The sequence below is a fragment of the Crassostrea angulata genome, chromosome 10 (assembly GCF_025612915.1).
Source record: "Crassostrea angulata isolate pt1a10 chromosome 10, ASM2561291v2, whole genome shotgun sequence".
Classification (NCBI taxonomy): Eukaryota; Metazoa; Mollusca; class Bivalvia; order Ostreida; family Ostreidae; genus Magallana; species Magallana angulata.
The window spans coordinates 44,200,974-44,214,767 of NC_069120.1; the positions used below are offsets into that span (position 1 = coordinate 44,200,974).

Below are 13,794 nucleotides of genomic sequence, written 5' to 3' on the forward strand. Positions count from 1 at the left end.
CTTACGTGTTCCTCTCCTAATGATAATATATGCAATATACACAGTTGTCACTTTTTATATTACATGTCACTTATAAATAGTTATTGACCTTATAATAGTAATTAATATACATAGATATGCATTTACAAAGTATTTGCGAATATATAGTAAATAGTGTTGATATGCAGTATGAAATAGTAAAAACAAGAAAAAAATTATTAAATCTTCCAGACTCTTTAATGAAGTTTTAAACTGATGAAAAAATAAAGCAGTTTGTATTATAAGACAAATTGTCACTACCCCAAAATAAGCAAATGTGAATTAATTAAGATTGTGTCTTCCTGTTTACCGAAACCAATGATCAACAAGACTAAAACTTTGTTGTAAGTGATTAACGTAATATTGTGTCAGGATTTGTTTAGATGTGATAAACAAATCTCAAACTATAGATGAAAATGTAACATATTATTGCATATGTGGTTCTATTAATTTATCTGAAAAATATATTTTGTGCGGCATATTCACAGATACCAAGTTACATTCAAATTATGGTTTAATATAGTTTGCAACCGTTTAACATAGTTTCACACACAAAATCTATGGCTAACGAATTATTAGCTATAGTTTACGATCAATAAATAAATTGAAGTCTAAAACTTAGTTCATGAACTTTGAAACTTTGAGTAACCCAGTTTTGCGTGCCATTGACACATGTAAACCAGAGACATAAATAACGATAAATAATGTTATTTATTTCTCTGATGTACATGTACTGTCATTTGGATAGAAAAATGAAGATAACAAAGCATGAAAATAAAAATTATGCATTTGATTGAAAATAATAAAATATTTAAAAGTTAATAATTCTATGCATTAACTTTTTGCTTTAGAATATAGAAAATCCGATCGGGATCGACATCGCAGAAATAGAAAGGTAACTTCCTTTTCCGTCAATTGTCAAAATGGTGAGCGTGAATATTCGATAGAAAGGCAAAACATCCACAAACATCGCACTGATATTGAAAGATATGTAGTTGATTTGCAATAAATTGAGATGAAAAATTACTTTTTTCTTGATATTTGTGTTTTATAGGGCATTGACATCTGCCATAAAAACAAGAGGAAGGTGGTTCGGAAGGAACCAAGAAGCCAAGACATCTATCTTCGGCTTCTTGTTAAGGTAAATTTCTGCATTATGAAATGTGTATTTCTATCTTTCGTCCATTAAAATGTGTGCGACTGACTTGTAAGCTGATTGACATTTCATTTGCACCTCTTTCAAGTCTCGTAAATTGGTCAATTAAATTTAACTATATTTAAGTACGGCCTAACCCCCCTTCCCTTGATCTATTGATACTGAACGAAACATTTGTTGCAGTTGTACAGGTTCCTAGCTAGAAGAACTAATGCCAAGTTCAACAAGATTATCCTGAAGCGTCTGTTTATGAGCAAGACCAACAGACCACCTCTGTCCGTTGCCAGACTGGTATGTAAAATAGTTATAACTTCTGTCCCTGCGGTTTTTTTTTCCAGTTCTTGTTTAAATTCTGTTTTGCAGCAAAGTTTTAACCACTGCTGTTGATGATTGCTATAATTTTGAACATTGAAATGTTAAGGTTCGTCTGATGAAGAGAACAGGCAGAGACAACAAAACTGCTGTGGTTGTTGGCACTGTGACTGATGATCTTCGACTTTTAGACGTTCCCAAGCTTAAGGTATATTCCATGAAACTTGGTGTATAAAGTTTCCAGACCAAATTATTATCATCATAAATTTCTTTGTTGTATTTGCTATGTTGAAGGAAAGTATCTTAACCATTTACGCATTAACACAGAAATATGCATGTATATATTAAAGAAAATTTGATAAAATCACTAAAACAAGAATTTGAAGGTAAAGTTTTGATGATTAATCTTTAAATTCTGTTCTTGTGTGTTTCAAGTTGTGTGCTCTCAATGTGACAGAGAGAGCCAGGGCTCGTATCCTGAAGTCTGGGGGACAGATCATCACTTTTGATCAGCTGGCTCTCAAGTCTCCCAAAGGACAAAATACAGTGCTGATGCAAGGTATGAAAACCCCTGAAACTGTATCATACTACATAGTTGTGGCAGTTCTCTTCAATGATGAAAACTTTGGAATTACCAATTGAAAGTTGATGAAAATATCCATGCGGCTTATTTTTTTCTGAGAAGAGCATTATGATATTACCGAATGAGTAGATATCTTGTATACATGAAGGATATGGATACTGTGCACAAACTGAACAGTTGCTCTATTCAAAATATTTCATCTGTTTTCATGGCAAAGCTGCTTATTATTCATTTACTCCAAAAGTGGTTAAAAAACAAACTAAGTTAGCTATGAAGGGATAGTCCTTTTTTTTAATAAGACTTCAAAATGAATTTGCACACCACAGAAGTTTTTGTCTGATAAACAATATATTTTAGACTGGTACATGTATGTGAAGCACCTGTATCATAACATTGACTTAACCCTTTTGTTTATTGGTGACTGACTTTGTAGGACCCAGAAAGTCGCGCAAGGCCTTCAGACACTTTGGAAGAGCACCTGGTGTTCCACACAGTAGTACTGCGTAAGTGGAGCCTCTTTTTCTATTTAATTAAATTATTTCATCACGATAGAATTTAGTAAAAATATTTATATAAAGTTGATACTGGACGTGGAAGTGGAGTATTTCATGTGTATAATTAACCATGTGAGGTAAAACTGTACTCCCAGATAATAAGCCCAATCAAAAAAAAAAATTGGCTTCAGTTGTTACATGTTGGTTCTCTTCTATGATGAAAACTTTGGAATTACCAATTGATATACTATGAAAATACTCATGCGGCTATTTTCTACTGAGAAGAGCAACAAAGTACATGGATTCACTGTGTATTGAATGACTTGTTTGAGTAGTGTTTCAGTACTTATTGCAACAAATTTAGTAATTAATATATTAAAATTCACTTTTGTTTTAAATAGTGTTTGTAAAATTTCTATTCTTTTGCTTATGAAATGAGCAAAGTGTTTGATATTGCTGCTGTTGGTCCTTGGTAAGGAGGGTGTATACTTTTCAACATTGATATTCTAGGAACATGATGAATTAGTATCCCTCATTTGTCTTCAATTTTAATGGCAAATAGATGAAATTTTTATACACTGATTAGAGCTTCTGTTTGATTGAATTATATGAAAAATAATTAGCTTTTAAATGCTTAGTTTTATCCAACCGATCAGCATATAATTCATGGTTTAGTTAAGGTTTATTGTTTTCTGAAACTTGCCACAGATGTGATGGGTTACTGTTATGCATGAAAAAGCGTTTTTAGAAGTAACCTTGTTAAACTATTATGATGCAGTAAATATATTCCAAAATACAAACTTGTAAACTATAAATCTATGAACACTATAGATTGAAGGCTGTTCTCTTCTGTGATGAAAACTTTGGAATTACCAATTGATATTCAATGAAAATATCCATGCGGCTATTATTTACTGAGAAGAGCAACAGAGTAATGCTAGGTCACTTTGTATTGAATGACTTTAGTTAGAAATTTAAAACATTCTTACAAAATAAGTACCCGATATTAATAAAAATTGTATTTTTTTTATATTAAACATAGTAGGAAAATGTCTATCTTTACTCTTCCAAGTATTTGGCCTTTGCTGACAGGTCTTTGGAAGGAGGGGGAGTCCTATTAAACACTAATACATTATACTTTGGTTATGATCAATTAGTATGAGAATTATATTCTTAGCAGAGCTTCATTTTACACCAAGCAGTCCTTGCAACCTTCCTAAATATGCTGTTCATTGCAAAGTTTTAGTAGCATAAATAACATTGTTTAAGTTGACCTTTTGGTGAATCACAAGAAAAATTACTTGTTTTACTTTGCCTTGATTGTCAGTCAACCTTGCCTGCACAGTGAAATATTATACAAATATTGACTTGAGTTGAGGGCAACATTGATTATATTTTGATTATATTAGCCCGAGTGACAATATATTGCCCAATGGGAAGCTGAGGGCAATACATCGCCCCGTACAATATTGACCGCTCAACACTTTCTGGATGAACTAATATTTCAATTATTGATTATTTGTCTATATAAAGCTATACCATGAAAAAATGCTTCTGAAAATTAAAAAAAAACATGTTCAATATATATTTCATGGTTCAAGCCAGGTTGACCATCTGTGCATATTTCAAGACAGAAGTGATGATTAATCTAACTACTCAATACATGTAGTATAAAAGAGAAATGAATTATTTATTCAAAAGTAGATAGCAGTAAACTATAAATCTATCAACAATATAGATTAAAGGCTGTTCTCTTCTATGATGAAAACTTTGGAATTACCAATTGATATTCAATGAAAATATCCAAGCGGCTATTTTTTTACTGAGAAGAGCAACACAATTATAAGGGTCAATATGTTTATAATATTCTATTGGTATATACAGTTAACTTTCCCAACAAAAACTACAGTACTATCTTTAAATATAAAATGAAAATATTTATTGACTTAGATATTTTCATAATTAACCATTTAAAAAAAGGTTTGTTTTCACCTTTGAAATGGTGAATGTTTTTAAAACGTGCTGTAGCGGGTCCTTTGGTAGAAAGCAATGTGCTATTTAATATTGAAACTTTAGGATTGAAATAAATCCAGTTTCTCATTTCGGTATATATATAGTCATTGGTTCTTGTCATACTGTAAGCAGTCGATCTATCCTTGCAACCTCCTTGCTGTTTGTTCTTCAATTGCCAGTTCATGTTCATATTTAATAATAAAATTGTTTATGCTATAATAGATACATGAACTAGAAAAACATAAATCTTTAAGATTGTTCTCTTCTGTGATGAAAACTTTGGAATTACCAATTGATATTCAATGAAAATATCCATGCGGCTATTTTTTACTGAGAAGAGCAACATTGTCAATTGATAATTTAAATAAAGTAGGAATTAAAAAATGCAATTCAAAGTCGTCCAATGGCCAATAAATACAGAAAGCATTTGGTTATAGATAAATTGTATTTTTCACTGTCACAATAATGGGTGTCAGTTAGAACAAATTATTATTCCTGTTAGTTTATTTATGAATAGATTTTGCAGAGGATATGAGATATACTAAGGGGAAAGAGTAGTGGTTATACACCAAAACATATATGAACTCTTTGATTGTACATTTAAAAGCAGTTTACTTTGATGTTTATTAAAGAATGAGTTTGAAGGTTATATGGTTAAAACATCTTTTTTATTTAGCATCATGAACTAACTCGGAAATAGGTGACAGTACGTTTCAAAATGATACAGTTGTGATGCTAATCTGACCACTGCAAATGTTTTAAATCATTAAAAAATAAATTTGCGAGTACTGTTGCTATAGAGTTTCTCTTCTATGATGAAAACTTTGGAATTACCAATTGATGATCGATGAAAATATCCAAGCGGCTATTTTTTTACTGAGAAGAGCAACACAAATATAAGGGTCAATATGTATATAATATTTTATTGGTATATACAGTTAACTTTTACAACAAAAACTACAGTACTATCTTTAAATATAAAATGAAAATATTTATTGACTTAGATATTTTCATAATTAACCATTTAAAAAAAGGTTTGTTTTCACCTTTGAAATGGTGAATGTTTTTAAAACGTGCTGTAGCGGGTCCTTTGGTAGAAAGCAATGTGCTATTTAATATTGAAACTTTAGGATTGAAATAAATCCAGTTTCTCATTTCGGTATATATATAGTCATTGGTTCTTGTCATACTGTAAGCAGTCAATCTATCCTTGCAACCTCCTTGCTGTTTGTTCTTCAATTGCCAGTTCATGTTCATATTTAATAATAAAATTGTTTATGCTATAATAGATACATGAACTAGAAAAACATAAATCTTTAAGATTATTCTCTTCTGTGATGAAAACTTTGGAATTACCAATTGATATTCAATGAAAATATCCATGCGGCTATTTTTTACTGAGAAGAGCAACATTGTCAATTGATAATTTAAATAAAGTAGGAATTAAAAAATGCAATTCAAAGTCTTCCAATGGCCAATAAATACAGAAAGCATTTGGTTATAGATAAATTGTATTTTTCACTGTCACAATAATGGGTGTCAGTTAGAACAAATTATTATTCCTGTTAGTTTATTTATGAATAGATTTTGCAGAGGATATGATATATACTAAGGGGAAAGAGTAGTGGTTATACACCAAAACATATATGAACTCTTTGATTGTACATTTAAAAGCAGTTTACTTTGATGTTTATTAAAGAATGAGTTTGAAGGTTATATGGTTAAAACATCTTTTTTATTTTATGGTTAAAACATCTTTTTTATTTAGCATCATTGAACTAACTCGGAAATAGTTGACAGTACATTTCAAAATGATACAGTTTTGATGCTAATCTGACCACTTCAAATGTTTTAAATCTATAAAAAATAAATTTGCGAGTACTGTGTTGCTATAGAGTTTCTCTTCTATGATGAAAACTTTGGAATTACCAATTGATGATCGATGAAAATATCCATGCGGCTTAATTTTTTCTGAGAAGAGAAGTTAATTTGTCTCTTTGAAAGTACATACCAGTTATATTTAGTTCAATTTAATACAGAGCTCTTCTTTTTAAAGATATTTATTTGGTCCAAAAATGGCCGCAACCATCCAGCCCTCTTAAATTTGAGGGGAAAAAAATTGTTTACTGTGTGTTGATTGACTTGATGAAGAAGCTGTAATTTAATGCTTTTCTCATTACAGACCATACGTGCGCTCCAAGGGAAGGAAGTTTGAGAAGGGAAGAGGAAGGAGAGCAAGCAGAGGTTACAAGGTGTAATATGTCCGACTCGTACAATAAAGAGTATGCCAGTCAATGCTTTGATTTGTTTTGTCTCCGGCTCTCTGTTTATGCACGGAATGATCACTGAGAGGGGTGGTTACTGAGGTTTCATCGGTATTCATTGTATACCAGTTTGTGGGTTTCATTGTTGGGGTCATCCAGAAAATTAAATGGTCAATTAAGTGCAATATCTAATATATGATTGATTAATTCCTAGCCCTCTGATTGGCTGATATCTAACAATCTAGAAAAAATCAAACAATATATTCACCTGCACATGACCTAGGATTTCCTCCATTTGATTTTCTCTACATTGGACTACAAAAAGATCATCTAATGAAAATTTGCATTTCTCAATTTGTTTGGCTATGGCTCTTCAAACTAAAATCTTTGCTTGATAACACTCAATTTGATATGTCTATCAATTTGTCACTAAATAATATAATAAAACAATTAATGCTGTACTTTTCAATCAAATAAGATGATTTAGCTTAAAAAAAGCAATAATTGTATAGACGTATTTATAGTATCAAATTAACAAATCTATAAAAATGATTTTCACTACATTTAAAAAATTGATGCCCTTGAATATTTATGAAACCACAGTGGATACGGAGTTATAGTGAGCAGTGCAACTCGAAGATGACTTATGGGAGGCTTAGAAGAAAAAAACTGTATATAAAGGGTAAAACAGTAAATTATAGAATAGAAGTAGTGTTCTTTGTCCAGATGTTAAAATCCGTACATCTAGTGCATGAACATGCTTATGACGAAAATAAAAGGAAATCTGGAGAATATATTGAAGTCTCCTCCCAGTATCCAATTAGTGAAAAAACAACATCAAAACTATTATGCATTTAATTACACGTAGGTGTCGATGACGACTGTAATATAAAACATGCTCTGTTGGATAGTCATGAGAAGTTGTTATAGGTCAGCTTATGGAGTATACCATACGGTTAGAACTCCTTTGGATAACGATCGCAGCAAACCAACATTTCAACTACTCTCACATCTTTGTCCTTTTTAGCTCACCTGAGCTGAAAGTCAAGTGAGCTTTTCTGATCACATTTTGTCTGCCTTCCGTCTGGCCGTAAACTTTTCACATTTTCAACATCTTCTCAAGAACTACTGGGCCAATTTCAACCAAACTTGGCACAAATCATCCTTAGGCTATTTGGGATTGAAAGTTGTGAAAATTAAGGGTCACACCCCTTTTCAAGGGGAGATAATTAGAAATTAATTAAAAATTTTGAGAAATTTTCAAAAATCTTCATCTCAAGAACCATAAAGCCAGGAAAGCTGAAACTTGTATGGAAGCATCCTGAGGTAGTGTAGATTCAAAGTTCTGAAAATCATGACCCCCGGGAGTAGGGTGGGGCCACAATGGGGGTCGAAGTTTTCATAGGAATAAATAGAGTAAATCTTTAAAAATCTTCTCAGAAACTAATCAGCCAGGAAAGCTGAAACTTGTGTGGAAGAATCCTCAGGTAGTGTAGATTCAAAGTTGTGAAAATCACGACCCCTGGGGGTAGGGTGGGGCCACATTTGGGGGGGGGGGTGGGTGTTAAAGTTTTACATAGGAATAAATAGAGTAAATCTTTGAAAAACTTTTTCTCAGAAACTAATCAGCCAGATGATTCTTTATAATTGTTAAGACTTTGGCTCCAGGACAATTCTTTGGCTTCACAAGAAGGTTTAGAGTTTGATGTAGCTTTATATCCCATATATAAACAATTGTTAAGGATCTTTTTGAGAACTGCAATTCTCAACATGTGATATGACTATAAAATCACCCTGAGTAAAAAATACCTAAATGATTGAAATTAATATACACCAAGAAAGTGAGCGCACAAGATTGTAAGTTTGCAGGAATCCTCGACACGAATCAATTGGGATTTAAATGTCTATAACCTCAAAAGGCTATGTACAGGTTTCAACAAAAATATATTATGTTGAGAGTCGAAGTACAGGCTATTCCGGTTATTAAAAAACTCACAAAGCTTTCAAAAAATGGCAATGAGAGGTAAACCGATAACTAGTTGGAAATGTTAATGCAAACACATTTTAATGAAGTTATATTGTGTATAACCTAAAAAACTAGTAATAAGAAAATAATTTTTATAGCGTTCAAACAGCATATCTAGAAATCAATAACAACAAATTAAAATATACCGATATATTATAATTCAATATCATGTTATAATAACAAACATTTAAAACAAAAAAGTTTAATTTTTTTTTTAAAAAGACCACCAGTTGGATTTGAACCCAAAACACTGAATGTATGTATTCACTAATCCAGGACGAAACCACTGAGCCATGCGAGACTTGACAATATATGCTCTATAAAGTACTGTTTGAAACAACATTGTCATATCAATGGACTTTGCTTTTTATCCTTCAAAAAAATAATTCGAAAAAGTACATAATTAGTCATCTCTGGGTCATCTCTCCATCTTTTTTTAAAAAGCGACATTTTTAATGTTGAAATATGTTATCTTTACACGTTTCAAATTTGTGGAGAGAGGACCCAGAGACAACAAAATCATTTAAAAACTGTTGTAAATAAGTAGGATTTTGCATGAATTGCATCGTGTTGCTATATTTAGACCCATATTATAATAAAACCTTTTGCATTTCAAATATTTTCCACTCATTCCACATCCAACAGAAACCAAATAACGGTTATAATTCGAAAAATATTCAAAATTAATTGATGAAATTTTCACTCTCCTTGTGCGCTCAGATTCCTGCCGAATCTACATCTTAAGCGCCCACATTCTTTGTTAGCTATAAGGAACAGCCAAGTATTATAATATGAGAATTTGAGTCTGGCATCATATCATGATTATTTCGTGAAGTCACTGATTTTGTTAGGTTGCTGAAGCTTTCGACCGATCGATAAACTTGTTAGAACTGGATCATGTAGATTTCAGTCCTGCATGTCAGTTTCTATAGAGCCAAGTGTGACTAACGCCAGTCCCTACTATTTCATTTTATTCCACAACGAAGTGAAATAGTAGGGGCTGGCTTTAGTTCTTTGGTGATTCGTGCACGGCAAGAAGGTGGCGACATTGCAGAAAAATATATAACCCGCGTTAAAATAACAGGAGGCCCATGGGCCAGATCGCTCACGTTAACAGTTCCCTGTATCATTCTATTGCAGTTTTGAAATATTTCCCCATATATTTCTATGTTAAATCATTATTAGTCTGGGATCACAATTTTAACAATTTATAAATCTCTCCATTCTTGGAATCTCACAAATTTAAGCAATTTAGCTCTTTAGAAGAAGATTTTAAAACATTTTCCCTATATATCTATATAGACCCCTCTTTGGGCCCCAGTATTAGTCAAGGCGTCATGATTTAACAAATTAGAATCTACATTATTAGAGGAGGTTTGCATAGTAATCTCACAAATTGTAGTTCTTGAGAAGAAGATTTAGAATATTTTACCTATATATATTATATATTTCTTTGAACCCCAGTATTAGTCCGTGCGTCACGATTTAACAATCTAAATTATTATATTAATAATTAATTCCTAGCTCTCTGATTGGCTCATTTCCAACTATCTCAAAAAAAACAGAACGTTATATTCACCTGCACGTGACCTAGGAGGTCAATATAACATTTGATTTTCTCTACATTGGACTAAAAATAGATCGTCCAATGAAACGTCGCGTTTCCCAATTTGTTCGGCTATTGCTCCAAACGAAAACGTTGCGTGATAACACTCAATTTAATATATGTCTGTATCAATTCGTCGCTGAATCATATAATGAAATACTAGTAATTAGTGCTGTTTTTCGATTAATACGATGATTTAGCTACCCTCGAATTACAATATTCACCTCGCCTCCGGCTCGGTGAATATTGTACTTCTAGGGTAACTTAATCATCGTATTGACCTCAAAAACAGCATTTATTGTATAATATTTACTATGTACAAGCTTTGATGTGACGACGGACAGTAGGTGATCAGAAAAGCTCACCTTCGGTTCAGTTGAGCAAAAAAGTTGTTAGGGAGAGGTCATTTCAGCTGCTTTTGTAACATCTGAAGTACTCCAAAGCTCGGTCAATTGCTGTTTCTGATTTGTATCAAAGACTTGCTGTCCTGTGTTAAATCAACAATACGACTTTTTTGCAGACGATTGCCTTCTGCATCGAAGAATAACTCTAACTAATGAGGAGAGCGCTACTTTCTTCAGCTCGACCTGGACTAAGTATAGGAATGGGGTTCTGACTGGATGATCAGCTTCAATCCTGAATATCCTGCATGTCAACATAACTAAGTTGCATAAATATGTTGCATGTCAACATATTTATCTCCCATGTTAACATAAATAAGTTGCATGTCGACATAAAATAAATAGCATCTAACATCTTAGATGTCTCATGTAGGCGATGTTTGAGATTTTTTGAGATTTTTTATAATTCTTAATTGATTGCAATTTTCTTGGATGTTAATTTTGTTGCATGTTGACATAACTATCTTGCATGTCAACATATTAAAGAAAAATAACTTGCACACAAGGGGCAGAGATATGGCACCATTGATATTGGTTCCAAATCGATTACTCTCATTAACTTCACTTTTTAAAACACTGGTAAAATATATGGCTTTTTCTTTACTAAATAACAGTTTATTGCTAAACAAACCATATCTTATAATTTTAGGTAAATCAGTGACATCCAGTCTCCTTACACTTATACAGATATGTTCGACCGTAAACTTTCATTTAATAAAGAAAAAAAATCGAATCGGATCAAGTCCTCATAATTATAATTATTACAATTCGTGTTCATTGCAACCATTCATTGGTGAGAGTGTATCGTCATCCATGGCTTACAACGATAATTCTAACCGACCCCTTTATGTTTTAAAGTTGAAGATATTTAAAGTTTTTAATATTTATCGATCATCTAACGCGTATAAAACTTGACGGAAGTTAATTTTTAAAACCGGGCAAGGAAGTGGTTTCACAATATCCCCAGAGACAAAAAGATGCGATGAATTAAGAAAGTCAACTAAATATTAATGGACATTTAAAACAATTTCGCAATTCGGATAGTTTTCCACGAGAGACGGATTCAGACACGTTTTGTCACCGGTTCCATGTCAAATCGTCACAATTCCGGTGTAAACACTTGGATAGAGACGGTGTAAACTGTTCATAACACAGGTAGGTAGACAGCAGAGAAGTTAAGACAGATTCTGTTTTTCAGTGGTTCTCGCTTTAATAAGGTTATATCCCATTAATGTGAATCGAATAAAGGAAACGATACAATTTTTTACCTGCACCATTCATTTTTTTCAAACGCAATAGATATGACGACTTGGGGACCTTCCTGTATGGAAACACGTTACTGACATGATTAAATATCTCAGTGACATTGCGTCTTCACTTGATTTTAAATACTCTAAAACTCACCAAAGAACCCCCATATATGTGGCAGTATACACTTGTAATGTTTCCATTAGATCAAAGATGTATATTTCATTCTATCAATCAAGATATCGTATTGCCTACGAATGTTTTATGAAAGTAAATCTCGATGTGAGTGGAGTTTAGAACACTCTGACTAAAGTCAGTACCTACTATTTCACTTGGCTTTAGTCAGTTTGAGTTTTAGAAACAATTCAAATATACAAGAGTATACATGTATAACGTTGATTAGTGAATAGGGTTGGAAGGACATTGGGAATCAATTTTTAGTAGATTGGGGTAGGGAAGAGGATGGGTTTTACTTTTTGTACATATAGGTTTGTGTTCATTTGTAAACTTTCTGTGTCATGAGCGCTTACCATCTAAATCAACTTGTAAACCAACACTTTGAAAAATCAATATATATATATAGTGTTTGTACAGGGACGCAAAATTCTTTTGTGAACCTAATTATATACCGGAAGGGTTCCATCAAATTGAATGATGTGTGCAATGTTCATTAAACGTCTGGACAACGTTCATACCGATATTTTTTGTTTCATCGGCGTCACTATAATATATTTCCTTCTTGACTACAATAAACCATCCTGCATTGTAAGGCAAACAAAAAGTAAAATTATGACATCATATTTCGATCTAGTGCTCATGTTGGGTATGTATTTATCATACTTGCTCTGTACAATACAAAATGAATATTTGTAGAATTCTGTCTCTTGTCCAGAAAATGACGCCCGGAAATGGTGGAAGAAGAGAGAACGCCCCTAAATAAGAGCAACCTCTTGAGTGGGATTCTGCTCATTCTCTTTGTCCTCGGGATCGGGGTGACACTTCTATTCATCGGAGTATTCGAGGACATCGAAGATTTTGTCATTCTAGGGACGCTTTTTCTAGTGTTTAGCATTCTTGTCTTCGGCTGTGTCTTTTTCACGGTTTTACGCCCCTACTGTAGATCCGGTAAAGTAGCAGACGATGAACACGCCAAGTCGTACTCTCACGAGAATATCGGGTTTTCTCGGAGTGAGCAGGACTTCAAGTCGACAGCGGCTTCGTTTGAGCGTATCAGAATTGAAAATGACGATGACTGTGAGTCTGTGAGCGGACAGAGACGCTCGGAGAGTGTTATTGTTGACCTCAAATCAAGGGCGGGTAGTGCTCACAGCTTACATTTACCGGAAGAACCAACCGGAAGAAACAAAAAGAAACGGGTGACTTTCTTTTAATTTTTTTTCTTCGAGTAAATCTAGCAAACTGTCATCATCTTAACCCTTGTTGCATTGAACCATTAAATATATGGTTCCTAATTCTTATTTTTACATTTTTCTAACTAAATAATATTTATGTACATGTGCTTAACTTCTCTTTTGAGATTTGATCTATGTACCAAATATGGGATATTTATCACTTCATTTGTAGATACCTTTATTTGTTAACTTATTTTTGACATACATGTATATTTGATGATATTAAGAATAAAGTTATATTTTGGTGCATGCTATTGAAAA

The 13,794-nt window shown here is 32.7% G+C and overlaps 2 protein-coding genes across 3 annotated transcripts; both read left to right on the top strand.

The window, feature by feature from the left end:
* Window positions 1-1,016: 1,016 nt before the first annotated feature.
* On the top strand, window positions 1,017-6,871 carry LOC128167791 (60S ribosomal protein L18-like). The gene is made up of 6 exons (XM_052833703.1): window positions 1,017-1,159; window positions 1,358-1,465; window positions 1,596-1,694; window positions 1,922-2,045; window positions 2,503-2,572; window positions 6,759-6,871. The coding sequence occupies exons 2-6, from the start codon at window positions 1,424-1,426 to the stop codon at window positions 6,832-6,834; spliced, it is 411 nt and encodes a 136-aa protein (XP_052689663.1). The 5' UTR covers window positions 1,017-1,159; window positions 1,358-1,423; the 3' UTR covers window positions 6,835-6,871.
* Window positions 6,872-11,756: 4,885 nt separating this feature from the next.
* Window positions 11,757-13,794, top strand: LOC128168177 (uncharacterized). 2 transcript variants are annotated; one of them, XM_052834311.1, is made up of 2 exons: window positions 11,757-12,028; window positions 13,014-13,794. In XM_052834311.1, the coding sequence occupies exon 2, from the start codon at window positions 13,030-13,032 to the stop codon at window positions 13,510-13,512; it is 483 nt and encodes a 160-aa protein (XP_052690271.1). In that variant the 5' UTR covers window positions 11,757-12,028; window positions 13,014-13,029; the 3' UTR covers window positions 13,513-13,794. The 2 variants fall into 2 exon arrangements, with proteins under 2 accessions (XP_052690271.1, XP_052690270.1); XM_052834310.1 differs by having other exon boundaries at window positions 11,760-12,028; window positions 12,995-13,794.